Genomic DNA, 16,804 nt, shown 5'->3' on the forward strand with positions numbered 1-16,804 from the left:
CTGCTCATGTTGGCATGTCTCCAATTTAAGATATTGTGGGTGCTTATTCTAAACTTTGCCTGGCTCAGTCCGTCATCTACTCCGTTTTGCTCCAACGAGAAAATATATAGTTCAGTTATGTTCGTCCCGACGGTTTCAAATGGCACACAAATAATAGGTTTTCCTTCGGCGTAGACTTAGCCAAACTCTTCTCTTTGGCCTGAAGAAACTTGCTTGGATTTCTTGTCGAGCTTCAGCTTGGAGCAAACTTGTATAGGCTGGTTATTTGTTTATAAATAGTTTAAATATACATTGCGGCATGCGTGAATGCAAACTTTTCAGACTTTAGAAGGCAATACACTTTGAGGTTTCTGAAAACTTTAAATGCCCTTAATGTCCTATGGTTCTTTCAAATGAGATGTAAACAAATTACCACGAAAATAATTGGATCGCATAAGAACGTAGAAAGCCACAGTGATTAATTAGCGCTTAAAAAAATTGTCCCCGCTGCTCGCTAATTAAATAATTCATCAAGAGTCAAGTGAGGAGCAATGCCACTGGTCACTTTTTCCTTTCAACGCTTTCCTGTTTTTTATATTCGTTTGCAGCTAATCTATGCAAAGTTTGCAGCGCTGACAAAAACTATTATGAAATTTCATTGAAAGTTGCAGTCGAAAAGTCGCGCATAAAAAAACCTAACGAAGGACAACAAGAGATCCGAAAGTTTTCCCGGTTATAACGAGTCAAAGTTGCAGTTCAGTTGATGAACTCGCAAAGCAGCGTCCGGCGTGGTCACACATGCCCTCGATGGGTACCCCGTATCTTTCCCTGTTCCCCAGGCCTCCCTTTACAGAAACCTGTCAATTTAAGCCGCTTAGATGGACTGAAACCCCCTTTTTGGGGAATCTACATTTGCGGACAGTGCATATGCGTTATATTTATGTATATTATATTCCATTTCTGTTTACAGCTCTCGAAATCAAAAATTTACATATTTGGACCACCAAAATTAATTATCGTACCACCATAATCTCAGACACAAAAAACGGCTAGCGGAGAATCAGGACGTCGAGAAAAGGGAGATATATCATTATCAGGGCTGCGAAATATACTTTTCTTGGCAGGATACTTTGTTTTTTATAATTAATTTGTATGGCTATTAAGATTAAATGTAGGCTAAATATCATATCGTAAAATTTTTAATTTATTTATGTCTTTATCCATACGATTATTTATGAATAATACATGAGGTGTTTACAATTAGGGATACATTTTTAAACGAAACGAGAAGAACATTTTACCTCGGGAACAAGTTTTCGTAACCCTGGCACTTATGTTGGCTGATTGCGGGCAAAAAGGAGGGAAGTCATGAATACAAAATGTGCCGCAGCTTTTGGTTTTGCGGCTCAGTTGGCCGATCTTCTGCCCATTTCATGGGGCAACCCCCGCCCCTCGTCCTGGCATCACACATGGCAAAACTCATTTCATGGGTCACGAGCTACAATCATCTCAGAGATTCGAGGGGAAAAGAGGGAAGTGGCCGACAGAGACGGCCCAAAAATTGATTATGGCGGCAATGGCAAAAGGAGCCAGAGGGCTGGGAAAAAAAGAAAAAGCATAACCGAGCAACTATCATCAAAATCCTATTAGTTGGATCTCTGGACACGACCGGCCTTTTTGGATTGTCCTTCTCCAGTTGCCTGCATTTTGTCAGCGTTTATTTGGCAAATTAATTCCCCAAAAGGTAAGCCAAACTTGCGATTTGAAACAATCATCGAACCCCTTCCCCGTCCGCCACTCCACGCAACCCCAAAGTCCTTTTTGTCCTTTTGGGTCCCGCTGCAGCTGTTGTTTGCCCCGCCAGTGAGAAAGCCAGACTGTTGGAGAAACAGCAGAAGCAACAGCCAAACGTGTCAAAAAAGGGGTGCATGGCTCACCATTAATGTACCCCTTCGAAAGGGACAATGGCTACGCCACTGGAAAAAAGAAAAGCCCGGACACACAATTTGTGACAATTCCTTTTTGCGGATTAATATTTGCTCTTCCCCACCGGGGCACCGGGGAACTCTCTCACCGGTTGCGCCTTTATTTGTCTCGCTGCCCTTTTCCTGTTTGCCACTCCACTTCATGCAAATTAACTTGCCAGAAATTTGGCAGGATTTTGCTGCCTCGGAAGCCTGACTTTCAATTGGAATTAAAGCCAAACATTCGGACGAGCTATGAGTTTTAAAGGACAGCCGTAGGACAGCCAACCCTTTATGAACCTTTGGGAAGCAGCTCTGATTACCACCCGAGATTTTAGTTTCATTGTTTTAGGACTTAATTAAAACGCAGCGTTCTGTACTGCCCAATGGCGACTATAAAGTCGGATGAGTGAACTATTTAATCTGCCTTTGAAGTACGCAAAGCTAAGTGTATGTCTTACAAAGTGGGAGGAAATATTATAGGTATGATCAGTTTCTTTATTAGATCAGAGCTAAGCATTACATTTGTCAATATATTGGAAATGGAAGCTTGAGTCTTATGAGATAGTTCCCAAAGACGCTTTATGAATGGCATCAACAATTTATTTTTCTTACTTTTCACATCCTAGCTGATTGCCCTTCAGAACGGGACAACGAGGGGGGCTTTTCTTTCCAACTTTTTTCAAAGGCTTTTAAAGTGGACTAGACGGTTGCTTTGACAACTATCCTGATATATGGACTTTAGCTTGGCCACGTCCGAGCAATTTTTAGTTTTCTCGGACCTTGGACCTAAGACTCCAGTTGACGGACAGTAATTCCCTGAACTTGCTGGCCTTCTCCGCCTCAGCCTTTCCGTAGCATCTACTTGAAGAGAAAAAGTTAAGGTTAGTTTGCAGGCCGTCCATAGAACTGTTTGTCCACCTGGTTTCGCAACTTGTCGCCCATTCGGCTGCCGTTTCAGCAGTCAAGTGTCAACATCGGCACAACTCCACACTTGGGTGATTTGTTTTCATTGAAGACTTCCCCGCCTTTCCCACCGCAGCCATCCGATCTGAACTGCTGCGATGCGAAGCTGGAGATCGATGACGAAATGGAGCTGTCAATTCGACTGCGAGAGCTCAGTTGGCGGACTACTGTTCTCTTGGCTGCCCACAATTGGCCAACTAACCAACGGAGCGCGATAACGATGGGATTGCGAAATATTCGCAAGCCACTCAAATCAAGTTTTTCCTCCAAACGAATGCCGCGCAGAAAATATGAAAATGCAAGTGGTTTCATTCAGTTTTCATTTGCTGCTCGCTGACGCTGGTCGGTTGGCCATTCCTTTTATATCGATCATTAATTTTGGTTCGGATTAATACGGCGATGGTCCGCTTGGAACTGATTGTGCTGCTGGTGGCATTTGCCACTTGCCTAGTTAGAACCGACGATCTATTTCTGAAAGAGCCACGTAAGTGCTGCCTGATTGCTAGATCGGTCGAGAATGGTGTTACTTCTATAGCTAGGAAGGATTAATCTGAAACAAATTTCAATACCCCCGTTTTTGGCTAACGCATGTGTGACTAACCCGCTTAGCAGCTGGAACTCGCTGTTCAAATAGCGCCAAAAACATTGCACCACTAAACCGGATTTGTTTTTCTAAATTCTCTGTGTGTATTTTGTTTACTCGCACTTACTTGCACTCGCACCCGTGCGATCTCAACCAAATCCACATCCGAATCCAAATCCAATATGAACTGAACAAAATTCTAACCGAACCGCAGCAGATTACATCAAAGAGTGTAGGATAGCCGACAAGGACTTTGTCAACTGCTCGACCCACAGCATCCAGCAGCTATTCGACAAACTCAACGATGGTGGGTAGAGTCCTGCGGTGTGTGTTCTGTGTTGACAATGTGGTACCGATTCATAGGGATACCCGGGCTCACCAGCATCAAAAGCTTCGATCCCTTCTATCTCAACCGCATACGGATCACGCAGGGCAATAGCAACGCAATCAATCTCAAGGTGGAGCTGGCTAACGTCAAGATCATTGGGTTCGGGCACACGAATGTCCTGGAGAGTCAGTGAGTGCGAGCTCCTCCGTAATGAGTCGCATTCTGTAAGGCAGCCATCTTTTTCAGGGTGTTCAAGAAGGACTACAGCTGGAAGACCACCTTCACACTGCCCGAGATGAAGCTCCAGGCAGACTACAGTCTGTTCGGTCGGATCTTGCTCATCCCGCTCAACGGAAAGGGGCAGGTGTTCCTGGACGCGGAGAACATGACGGTCACCATGCACACGAAGACACGGCTCTACTCCAAGGGCGGGTTCACTTTCTACAACGTGACCAGCCTGCACGTGGACTTTAAAATGGATGGGCTCAAGTCGTATTTTTCCAACCTCTTCAATGGCAATAAGCAACTGGGTAAGTAGCTGAAATCTCCAAAACTCACATCGTGACCACTTTTGGAACGCCTTCGGCCCCAGAGGACAGCACCAACAAGTTCTTCAACGACAACTGGCGTATGCTGGCCGATGCCCTGTACACGGTCATCACCCAGACCATCGAGGACATTCTGCTAGATGTGCTGAAGAAGATATTTCACTTCATTCCGGCCAACTTCTTTGTGAGCGACATCCCGACGCCGGAACAGCTTTATGGAATGGTCAAGCCGAAGCCGAAATGAGGAAATTGTTCGCAAAATTTGGGAGGGGGGATCCTGTGAAAAGTAGCCAATAAAGTCTGTGGCAAAACTTGAAGCGACCCCTTATAAGAGCAGCACACATGAATTGCTGGTGAAATGGTTTCCTGCCTGCTCTCAAAAGCATTAGTGTCGGTCAACTGTTGCCTTAGTCCTGGAACCGTCGTCTGGTAGGTTAGAGTGAAAAACTAATGGCGGCACCTTAATCAGACATTGTTCGGCCGTGTCCTGGAAAATATATCAGGATAGCCGTCACTGCGCAGACAGTCGGCAAACGATGGCCGGGATCGACTCGACTGGGTAAAAAGTACACAAAACCTGTATTACACAGTTCACTCGGCAAATAAAGCCGTAAACCGGCGGCAGCAGGTTGGTATTCCAGCTGAGGGTAACCGCACATATGGCAAGTCAAAACAGGAACCAGAACCAGAAACAGAGGCCGCGTGTTCAAATTAATTGCCGCAAAAACAGTCCCAGGCCCAAATTAATTTACATTTTTTGTGCCTGCCGCTGCTTTTTTCCTGGCCAATGTGTTTGTAGCCTGCCAATAATTTTCTGCAACTGCTGATGCTGCAGCCGCAATTAAATCGTTTGGCGCAGCGGTAGCCATTACAAATGTCAAACAATTAGTTCAAATTTAATGCGCAATGCATTTCGGCATTTTAGTTGCACAATTCTGCGGTTTCTGTCGCCCCTTTCCGACCACAGAGCTTTAATTTTTTTTTCGAACTGCAAGACGAGCCAAAACCAAAGCGACAAATCCCGTGCGTGATTGCAATAAATTCGGTGGGCCCTGGACCGAAAGCAGACCAAAATGCAGTTTGCACACAAGGTAAACAAACAACAGAACGATCTGAGCCCCAAAGAATGGAGCGGCAACGGTCCCTCACCCAAAGGGACCACCAGCTGACAAAGGCGGGCAGGGAAACCCAGAAGACAAACACGGAAGAAAAATTATTCCGAAAAGGGGTATATGGACCCAAAGTGTGGAAACAGTCGCCGTCGCCGAAAGTATTTCATTATTCCCAGCCAATGTTGTTCAATATTTGCTGTGTATTTTGGCCTCATCCTCTTTTCGGCGCTACTTTATCCGCTATCTCTTTATTCGGCCTAAAAGTATGTGGCAAGTGCTTAAAGGGTCCACACAAAAATTATCAAAAATACTAGTCTACTTGTGCCTTTACGTTGTTCATTCCAATTGCTTTTAAGCAGGGCAATTAAAGAACGCTACGCTCACATTCGGGAAACTGTTGCCCAATTAAGCATCCCAGTATTTTCTGCAAATTTGCTTGCATTCTTTTGATATTTATAAGTTATTGCAAAGTAATATTTTAGCTTTACATATTTATCTACATCATAGGTTCGTGAAGTAGAGACTTTGAAAATTGTTTCCCAATCGATTTTGAATTTGCAGTGACCATCTTAAAAGTATGTGCTTAAATAAATTAAAGATTCATGCGTACGACGTAGTTTCAAAAACAAACGTGTTTTTATAACATTTGGTTGCCCTGTGGTACTTAAAATATTTATATACCCGTTATTCGTAGAGTAAAAGGGTATACTTTATTCGTTAAAATGTATATATGATAGATCAGTATCAAAAGTTGAGTCGATCTGGCCATGTCTGTCTGTCCGTGATATTTTTAGTATTAGTCTTGTAAATTTCTATTGAATGGCTAAACAACTTTATGTCACACACCGTTTTGGAAACCTTTTAGCTTATGCTCTCCTCTTGGTTGCCTGGAATGATCAGAACATTTTGATTTTTTTCCGTTTTGCCGTCCTAACTAATATAACAAAAGAAGACGTCTTCAAGAAAAATGTAATTCCTTAAAAAACAAATCTGTGACAGACACAAGAAAACGCTTTAGTCGAGTTCAACGACTATAAGATACCCATAACAATAATAAAATAAAACAAGAAAGAACGTTATAGTCGACTTTCCCGACTATCTGATACCCGTTACTCAGCTAGTGGAAGTGCAAACACTGACATTTTTTGGCGGTTTGTGGGCGTTAGAGTGGGCGTGGCGAAAAGTTTTTTTGCAAATCGATAGAAATTTACAAGACCAATACAAAAATGAAAAAATATCAAAACATTTTTCAAAAGTGTGGGCGTGGTAGCTTTGGGCGGTTTGTGAGCGTGGCAATATGAATCGACAAACTTGTGTCTATGTCCCTGGAGTCTGTATGCTTAATCTCAACTTTCTAGCTTTTGTAGTTCCTGAGATCTCGACGTACATACGGACGGACAGACAGACGGACAGACTGACGGACAGACAGACGGACATGGCCAAATCGACTCGGCTATATATACCTTATATGGTCGGAAACGCTTCCTTCTGTTTGTTACATACTTTTCAACGAATCTAGTATACCATTTTACTCTACGAGTAACGGGTATAAAAAGGTTTTAAAAGAGTTGGCATGACAGTTTGTGGTGTGAGTAAGTGTGTGACAGAGTGAGCGGTGCAACATTTGAAAACAAAGCGCTCCGCCTATGCCACTGGAATCTGCAACCTGCATCTCAACTTTCTAGCTTTAATAGTTCCTGAGATCGAGGCGTTCAAGCGGACAGACGGAGACGTCCAAGATCGACAAGAAGGAGCCGCTTCCTTTAACCTGTTACATGCTTTTCAACGAATCTAGTATACACTTTTATTTTACGAGTAACTGGTATAACAATAAGTCTACAAGACATACAAATCCAGTCGTCTTCCTTAACTTTCCGATGTCATGTAGACATTCCCTTGACTAACGGCCCCATTAGAAGCCATAAATTAAACATTTAATTATAACGCCGACTGCAATGGGCAAATTAATTAATATATAATTTCAAATTAAATGCTGTCATTTCAGCAGGGTTAATTCTCCCGCAGCATGCAACATGCCAAACAACAACGCCATAAAAATGTGCCACACAGGAGTGCATGAACTTTAAAGCCGGAATAATACGAATTTATGGCCAAATAATTGCAATCTCATTAGGACACTCGGCCGGCAAACCGAAACAGGGACATGACACCGGCTCCAACCGGGCCAATTTGCCATGTTAAAATAAATATGCGCATTTTGTGAAATATTTAACAATAATTGAGCGTAAAATAATCGCCCAGCCCACCGTCCCAGCCCCACCTTTAGGGGAGATAAAGCCGTGGAATAGCCCAGACACGGTCAGCTCTGATACTGCGCTCCCAGCCAGCAACATCCTGCATCCTGCGACCAGCAGCCAGCTCCCAAAGGCAGAGTGCGTTAATTGCAGTTGCCGTTGCACAGGACACGGATTGCGGCGACAGCGACAATTGTAATTAAATAGACACCGCACAGGACCTCTCCCCACCCTCAGTGCGCTGCCTCTGCGTCATCCCTGGTGAAGTGTAATGGGATAAAGGGATCGGGGGACAATTGGTTGTGCGAAATGGAAGTGCCATGATAAGGATTCGCTGACGATATATATGGCATATGGCATCATTTGTGGATTATAATTAGAGGGGCGAAAGGCCCATTCTTTTGAATAATCTTAAGCTTTTGACGGTCATTTTTTAAGACTTCTTTATAATACTCAAGATTAAATAAAAATGTATTATAGGACCAGTTGGTCCTCTTTTCTGTTGATCAATAAGCCCCACTGTGCAGTCATGTTGGTCGTTTATAGAAAGTTATTGAGTTGTTGGCATTAATTTTGCATATGCGCCTAAGTGGAAAATAGAACGCCGACTATTTTGGAGCGCGTTTAACGAGCCCCACTGCTTTAATGCTAATCTCGTATAAATAAAGAACTATTTGGCGAATCGATGACCAGGCCATTAGGCCAATTGCTGGTCATTGTCAATTGGATCGCAGCGAATTCGAATGAATTGGGCGATAAAGAGAGCCCCACCAGCCCCATCACAATTTCGAGGGTTTAGCTTATTTGCGAAAATTTGTTGACACGCAGACCTTCCCAATCGCAAACGGAACAAGCAATCAAGGAGCGGTAGCAGCTTAGCATACTTCCGCTAAGGATAGCAGGAGACGCCCAAGGATGCCGGCGGCAGTTGCTCGCCTTACAAGATTTTATTTACACCTTCTGCGAAAATGTTTACACTTCAACAGGCAGCGGCAATAAGAAGATGAACCCAACCCCTGCCACGCCCAACGCTCCTCGGCGAAATGCTGAAATGAGCAATATGTAAACCTCCAGGATGCCAACGGCAGATCCCCAAACAATTGAAAGTGAATTTCCACCTGGCAAAGAATTACTCAAACTGAAAGCTAAAAAACTCAAAAAAATAGGGAAACTGCTAACGGCCCTTGAATAATTCCACGATGTAAGAGGGATGCGAACTAGGACGCGGAAGAGGAGCCATAAGAAGCGTTGTCATGGCGTAAATTTATGTAAAAATTTGTAGCAATTGCAATAAGTTAGTCCACGCCATTCCCATCGCCATGGCCGGCGGCACTAAGAAGCATAAAATTTGCGTGCGAGACCAAATAAATTCTTTCGATTTCAGTCAGTTTTTATGCGCATTTTAAGTGTGGACCGAGGAGTCTCGGGCCTCGAGGGATTCACCGCTGGGACTTCCAGCTGAGTTTGTAAGCCCAGAGATATCACTTTATTTTAAATGCATTAAGAACTTTGGCAAAAACTGATTACGAAATTTGCTGAGCCTTTGTTTGCTGAGCCCTTCATGATGTCTGAGCTCGTCAGAACTGTGGAAATTAACTCTCAGCTGGCAAATGCCTCGGAGTGCAAATATTGAGCAACGTCTAAGGTTTTTCACTGCCTCAATCTCCTCAAAACTCACTAGCCCAAAGAATCGCAAAGAAGCGGAGGATTTTATAAGACTCGCTTGGGAAACTGTTACCCACTGTCGTCGCCTGTTATTTTTGGCAATCTGTTTGTTTGTCGATTGTCTGTCAGTTATGCTACTTATGCCTCATCCTTTATTCTGTTCCCATCAAAAGTCCCTCGGCTCGCCCTGATTTAATAAGTATCCTTTTTCCCCGGTTCCTCGCAATTAACATAATTTGATGAGTGGAATTTCATAGTTGAACAATCTTCGGCCCGCGGCATTTGCGAAAACTTTAAATTTCAATTCACTTAAGCTCTTGTGGGACGAGAAACTTTCGCCAGGCCGTTGAACTCAGGACGGGCATAATTTTCGTCATAGGTCTCTGAATATACAAATATCCAATTCATAGACCCAAAGAGACTTCAAATATAGTTTAACACTCTTTCCCCTTTCTTTTTGCCGCCAGTGATTACCACCCGAGGGCGTCATTAGCATTCCATTTGTGTGCGGTGCAAATTTTGTGATTTCGATTGCTGATCGCTGACCAGTAAATCCGAACGAACCGTGCTAACCCACAGAACAGAGACCGAATTCACTCGATTTCGGGGTTGAGGTCTTGGGGAAACCCTATTAAGATGTAGGAGGCGTCGCTGCACGGCACGAAAGAGATAGAAGACTCCGCTGTAAATCAAGACTATCAGCAGGTCATTGAACCCGCCTCATCATAACTGGGTAGTGTCTGTCATAATAGCCAAGAATCCATAATTGCGCCTGGGAATTATTCGCAATCTATAAGCATATCTAACCCAACTTTACCGTCCCCAATTCGCGTTCTTTCAACTGAATTTATTTTCTTGCACAAAGTATGCACCGGTTATTCCAAAAGAACTCTATTTAAATGCAATTTGGAAACGGATTTCAACCGACAAAGGCAATAGAATCCGGTTTTTTTTTTTTTTGGTACCTGAAGTGAATTTGAGATTTGGGCTTACTAAAAATTCCACCTCTTGCTCTGGAAGCCCCAGTCTGACAATCCGAATCAATCTGCGACAATGTGACAATAATAATTGATAACCTTAAAGCCGAAAAAGCGCGAACTCGCTTTTAATTCATTCGGTGGGCAAGCGTCGAAGGTGAAGCGAACCAAATAAATTCAATAAAAGTCACTCAAATGTCGATAATTGAAATGCGTATACAAGACCAGCCACAGCAAATGCAAAAAATAAGCAACTGAACCGAGCTGGACGGCAAAAAAAAATGCATTTTTATATAACAAATTTAATTTGGACAATTCGACCGAATCGAAAATTGCATAAATTTCATTTGCAGTCATCCGTTGACGGAAGGACACCAAATGGGAAGTGGGGTGGAAAGTGGAATATGAAAGATTTCGACGGCGAAAGGAACTCGCCAACTCCGTTAGCTCCTATGGACCCTAAACTAAGGCAAACGGCCCAACGAAGCTCCATACAAACCTGCGAGTGTTTGGACCTAGTGCCGAACGTATCTATTATTCAAAGTAACGCTCTGACGTGTACTGGTCGCGCAATTAAGCTTGCGCCCCGAAATTATGTACTGAAGGGGAAGCTCAAAGGAGCCGCTCTCTTCTAAGTTATTGCACTTTCCTACTGAAGATTTATAGCGCGATGCGAGCTCGCTTAGATATATGATGTGGGTAGAAATTTTTGCTTATTTCCCTGTGAGTCGAGTGACTCACGGGCCTCAACGCAACTTTAGCTGCTGTCAACGACTCTCGTCGCGAGCGATGTGTAGTGCATCCTTAATTAAAGATTCAATGGGAAGTGATATGGAGAGGGCGCGGAATGCGGGATGCCAGAAGATGCCCCTTCTAGGACTGTGCTTCGCGAAAAATGTTAAATATTCGCAAGTTTTTATTATCGCGCTCAAACTTGTGGGAAAGTTCCTTCCCCTGATGTCGTACGCCTTATTACGTGGCCTGTTTGGGTAATTCGAGATAGTTTAACAAGGGCCAACCATGCGGCTGTGCACTGAGGAGAAACTGCCTAATTAAAGAACAAAAATCATGATTCAAGACTGACTTTTATTTCAATATTTAATTTCACATAATGTTTAAGGGCTAAAGTCCCGTGGCATTTAGTTGCATACCCTATTTATTCAGCAATTAGAGAAACCCACTTTACAAACGTAATTGATAGATTTCGTGATATGTCGTATAGATTTCTGTAATTATCACGTGTCGATTTAATCTGGCTATTCATGAAACTTTATGATTTCATTATGCCAATAAATGCACGGCAGTAACATTCAAGACTTGAACGATTCTTGGGCAAACGATCGCTCCAGATTTCTGTTGGAAGATGTAGCCCTGCATTTCTATCTCTGTAGGAATAATATAGCTACGACTATCGCCCCTACTGGTATCAGCCCAATCAGCTCGACGGAATATGCATTTGCATGGAGCTCCACACACACCCTAAATCATTGTCGTCTGTTGCTCATCAGCAGCCCCTCAGACGCCATTATCGTCGTCATCAATTGCGCTGCCAGTGGCTGCCTGCAGACAGCTTGTCACCGTCGGGTAAACATGCGAATTTCGCAGTCGAGCAGGCAAACACGTGACAAGCGGCTAAGGACGATTGCTGGGGGCGGTTAGATGGGAGGAAAATACTAGGCGACAATGACGACGTCAATGGGGCGACAAAAGGCAGTTTAAGTACTAAAACAAGGCAGTGTGGTACGCGCATCGAGGCTTTATTGGATCTCCTCCAACCATGAGATTCCATGAGGATCATGTAGGTGTATATCTTAGCCGAGACTGAACCGTTTTAGGTTGTCGAATCCCTTAGATTTGTCGATGCGGCCGTAGATGGTCGACCGTACGATCATGCCGCTCTTAAGCGTCGAAACCATCATGGCGAATCGGAACTTGGCCTCCGGCAGGAAGCTGGGCAGCATCTCCTCGTCCACCTTGTAGTTGTTTAGGCTGTAGGTGCCGCTCCGGATAGGGCACTCCTTGAAGAGGGTGCCGTGCTTAAGCAGGTCCTCGTAGATTGCGCGAAACAGCGGCTCCGAATTGCGCTGCTTAATCAGCTTGCAGAAATTGAGGGTACGGTTTATCAAGGTGGAGAAGTTGCCCTTGTTCGTCTCCAGACCAAAGTCTATTATCAGCTGAACGTCCTCTATGTCCTGGTGCGTCTTTATGTCTATGCTCAGATTTGACTCGCCCGAATCGTTTTGCAGATCCACCTTGACGTCCACGATTTTGTCGTTGGCGTCGAAGTCAATGTTCGTGAGGATGACCTTGAAAGAGCGCTGGCGACGGCAATTAATCAGACCTCTGTTCAACGCGGTCCAAGAACGTTTCTCCGCAACTCACCCACGCTCCAGCCAAGGGCATGAGCACTACCAGAATCAAGGCCGCGGCACAGCAGCTTTGGATGAACTCCTTGCGCATTTTGCTCCAACTATCCACTGAGACTGGCTCTTATTCAATTAGTCAGTTTTTATATGAATGCAATAAAAATTAGTTAGGCCCCACTGAGCCACAAAGCGCTCCGAACATTAGGCCCATCGACGTGGTCGTGGTGAATTAAGTCAACTAAGTGGGTGGACTTTGGAAAAGCATTCAGCTGTTTCGAAACGTTGTCTATTTTCGATAGGATCGAACTCAAAATCGGCCAGCTCGTTTTCATATAAATAGTGCGTCGCTTGACCAAACCAGACAGTGAAGTTAGTTTATTGCAGTTGGTCCACAATGTTGCTGTACACCGCGGTGCTGGTTCCCGTCCTGATGGCCATGTGGCATGGCTCCCAGGCTGAGGTGAGAGTGCGCAGAGTAGCGCTTTGCCACTGGACTAATCCCTCAGCTGGCCTTTATTCCAGAAAATGATGAGACCCAAGTTCAAGGACATCAAGATCTGGAGCGAAGAGAAGTTCGTCAGCCACAAGGTGGTCTACGACAACAGCGACCCCCATCTAAACTTCACCATGGAGGTGCACCAGGAGCTGCACGACGTAGATATCCACCTTGAGGTGCGCATCACCAACAAGCAGGACCCATACTACACCACCAACCTAAACACCACCCTGAACGTCTGCCGCATACTAGGCTTCGCCAACAAATCGCCGGTGGGCCGCTTTGTGCACGGATTCATCCGCGAGTTCGGCAACATAGTTGATAACTGCCCAATCGCCAAGGTGAGTGATGCACTCTTCTCGGGGCTCCAGCTGACCCTCCCCCACTCTCGGTCACTTTCTAGGGCCGATACCATTGGCACCACATTCATTTAAAACGCAAATTACAGGGCTCCTACTTCATCAACAAGTTCTGGTGGCCAGAGGACCCAACCACCGCCATGCTGCCCGAGCTGGAGTTTGAGATCGTCTGGCAAGCCATGCACGTGGACTCCAGCAAGAAACGCACGCTTATAATGAACGACCACTTCGGTGGGGATTTCGTCGTCCAGGACGTCAATAATCTGAAGCCCGGCATCTTCGCAATGCTGCCCAAGGTCGCCTAGAAGCTCCGCTAGGGTCGTTCCTGCGCGTGTCCTAATGGTATTTACTTAATGTTATTCAGTGTCACTTGGTGTTACCCAGAAAGCAGCAAATAAAGCTTTCGCAGAAAGAGCAAACTAATGAAAACAATATCATGGAGTTCGGTGGAGCTGGTGCCTTTTTAATCTAATGCAAATGACCATCGGCTTTCGTTACTAGTACAAAAGCTGGATTGGAAAGTTTGAAAAAGAAAAAAGGAGCGATAGCTATAAAGGTTTAGATAAAGAATTTTTCAACGTCCAGGTAAAAACATAGTCTTTCCAAATAGTAAAGTGCCAAAGATTTATTTGATACCCAAGTTTTACACAAAGCCATAATCAGAATTTGTAAACAAATTGCCAGATTGCATTTTAACGTACTTTGAAAAATGATATTAAAGTTATACTAAGTATCTTTTTTATCAGCTTTTTGTATGCCCTTCCAAAATTACATTGTGATTATTTTATTGAATTTATTATTCATTAATATTTATTTAAAGTTTTTTAAATATTGAAAAACAGCTTAAAAAATGCTTGTGAAGCGCATATAATTGGACCTATTGTCAGTTTTCCACACAACCATCAATGTCAATTAATTATACCCGTTACTCGTGGAGTGAAGGGATATTCTAGATTCGTTGAAAAGTATGTAACAGGCAGAAGGAAGCGTTTCCGACCATATAAAGTATATATTCCTAATCAGGATCAATAGCCGAGTATATCTGGCCATGTCCGTCTGTCTGTTTGTCCGTATTAACGCAGAGGTCTCAGGAACTGTAAAAGCTAGAAAGTTGAGATCCAGCACACAAATCACGAAAGCACCACAAAGCATCACACTTTTCCCAAATTTTTTATAATATTTTTTCATTCCTTTATTAGTCTTGTAAATTTCTATCAATTTTCCAAAAAACACTAACGTACACCAACGCCAGCACTTAAAAAATGATTTGATATGCTTACACATTTTTGTTAGTCTTGTAAATTTTTTTCTATTTTCGAAATATCTTTTTGCAACGGCCAACAACTATCAGTAATGGGTATCAGATAGTCGGGGAACTCGACTATAGCGTTATCTCTTGTTTTATGTTTTTCACGTGCTGCTCTCGAATTTCGACAGTCGTCGATTTCGTGTTTTTAAAGCATTTCCAAATTGAATTAAAATGGTACGGATTCGAGAGAAACAAGAGGCCCACAACATCAAATTATTATTCAATATAGTCGCAACGAAATGTTTGTGACTTGTGCCATGCCTTTTGTGATCGGACAGTGACAGTTTGCGAATTTTAAACCGCTTCCAGCGATTTTTGCCCTAATGAAGGTGCCACTTGGTATGATTTATGCGAGTTTGAGTTTCCCGAGCTTTGGATTTGCCTATTTGGTTATTTGTTGATTGGCATATTGATGCAGTGTTGCTGTTATTGAGGAAGCAATAAAACGACAGCAACAATGAGGAATGCTAAAAAGTTCTCGGCGTCACTGCCTCGTTATCTGACTCGATAATTCCTAATAAAATTTCAATTACCGGGTATAATAGGTTCGGAATAGAAATATAAATCTCTGGAAAAATCTGCCCCAAACAACTTTTATCAATTACCCGACCAGAAGCCACCAAAAAGAGGTGTTAAAGGTAAATTCCTTTGTGTTAAGTTCCCGACTCTGGACCATGCTCGATGCCCAATCCACACAATGCATTTGTTTTCACTTTGTTAAACCCGTAAAACTTTATCCAAGCCAAGAAAAAGTTCAGGGGTCAAGCCAGCGGCCATTTAAGCTCCATTAGACAGGCACACAAAGCGACATAACGCCCTAGAACCCAAGGAGCAGCCCGGTGTAAGGAAATTCATTGTCGAAGTCGTCCAGCTGTGCCTCTTGCCTCCGCTTCAAGGAACCCAAAGGGTTCCGCCTAATCTGATTACAGCCCAGTAAATCTTGAAAAAATGCCATTCAATGCTAACGTTTTTTATACATTCATCAATGGGTTAGCTGCAACTCAGACCAAACAATACGAATTTCCCTACCTCGACTTTCAGGTTGCTGCACTGTTAAACAATAATTTGTTCAACTTTGTTGCGTGGTAATCCAAAAGCCGATTTGACCAACTTTTCTCTCAGTGAACGTCAGAGCAGCACATATGCCACCGAGGCCAACAGCCCAGCTGAGGAGCACTCCAGCCAGCCAGTCAAATCTTCCCATTTGGCTAATAAATCCTTGAGCAGCTTATGGAGCAACGTCTGCGCATAAATATTATGGCTGGCAACTGGTCAAGAGGAGGGCCGATGTCGAAGTACGAGGAATGGCACCAAGGACCCGCATGCACTCACTTTACACTCGAATACACTCGTCTGCTGCCCACACCCTACAATTTTGATATTACTTCGCTATATCATTTGAGCTGTGCATTCCAGGCTCGCCTCAAACGTGTTAAATAATACTCTATTCCAGATAGGAATATGAGTTCACAGAGTAACACAACCACTGCATTGGGTACAATTTGTGTACATATTCTCTATAGTATCGTCATCTTTATCGGTGTCCGATTCCAAATACACTTGCATTTGCTAGAAAAAGTACCGCAAAGGTAAAAACATGTTGATGCTAGCCCTTAAAGTAACTGTACAAGAAATTCCACCATTGGCAAAAATAAAAAACATTTATCGTTTTTTAATATTGAAACTGGGTACGTATAAGATGCGTGTGAGTAATACTTAGTAGGAATATTTTTACAAGTATTAATTCGGAAGATGTCCTCCACCCTAGTTGCCGTATTTTTTAAGAGGTCCAAAATATATAAGAAACTCAGAGTATTGAAATCTCGCTTTGTGTTACAAGAAGTCCATCTGTTCCCAACCGGAATTCTTGAGCTGACATTGGATTTCAGTTGACTGT

General features: G+C 43.5%; 3 protein-coding genes across 4 annotated transcripts; 2 read left to right on the forward strand and 1 right to left on the reverse strand.

Annotated features, from left to right (window-relative positions):
* The first annotated feature begins 3,280 nt into the window (after positions 1-3,280).
* LOC120448849 (circadian clock-controlled protein daywake) lies at positions 3,281-4,660 on the forward strand. Of its 2 annotated transcripts, none has more exons than XM_039631055.2 (5): positions 3,281-3,393; positions 3,707-3,799; positions 3,856-4,009; positions 4,067-4,350; positions 4,413-4,660. In XM_039631055.2, exons 1-5 carry the CDS (start codon positions 3,309-3,311, stop codon positions 4,610-4,612), a joined length of 816 nt encoding a protein of 271 aa, XP_039486989.1. In that variant the 5' UTR covers positions 3,281-3,308; the 3' UTR covers positions 4,613-4,660. The 2 variants fall into 2 exon arrangements, with proteins under 2 accessions (XP_039486989.1, XP_039486990.1); XM_039631056.2 differs by having other exon boundaries at positions 3,710-3,799.
* A 7,528-nt stretch (positions 4,661-12,188) lies between these two features.
* LOC120450008 lies at positions 12,189-12,837 on the reverse strand. Its single transcript, XM_039632725.1, has 2 exons — positions 12,760-12,837; positions 12,189-12,695 (listed from the first exon to the last, which is right to left on the reverse strand). The coding sequence occupies exons 1-2, from the start codon at positions 12,835-12,837 to the stop codon at positions 12,189-12,191; spliced, it is 585 nt and encodes a 194-aa protein (XP_039488659.1).
* Positions 12,838-12,997: 160 nt separating this feature from the next.
* On the forward strand, positions 12,998-14,030 carry LOC120448658. Its single transcript, XM_039630791.2, has 3 exons — positions 12,998-13,203; positions 13,266-13,580; positions 13,688-14,030. Exons 1-3 carry the CDS (start codon positions 13,138-13,140, stop codon positions 13,901-13,903), a joined length of 597 nt encoding a protein of 198 aa, XP_039486725.1. The 5' UTR covers positions 12,998-13,137; the 3' UTR covers positions 13,904-14,030.
* Positions 14,031-16,804: the final 2,774 nt, after the last annotated feature.

The sequence above is a fragment of the Drosophila santomea genome, chromosome 3L (genome assembly GCF_016746245.2).
Source record: "Drosophila santomea strain STO CAGO 1482 chromosome 3L, Prin_Dsan_1.1, whole genome shotgun sequence".
NCBI classification, from domain to species: Eukaryota; Metazoa; Arthropoda; class Insecta; order Diptera; family Drosophilidae; genus Drosophila; species Drosophila santomea.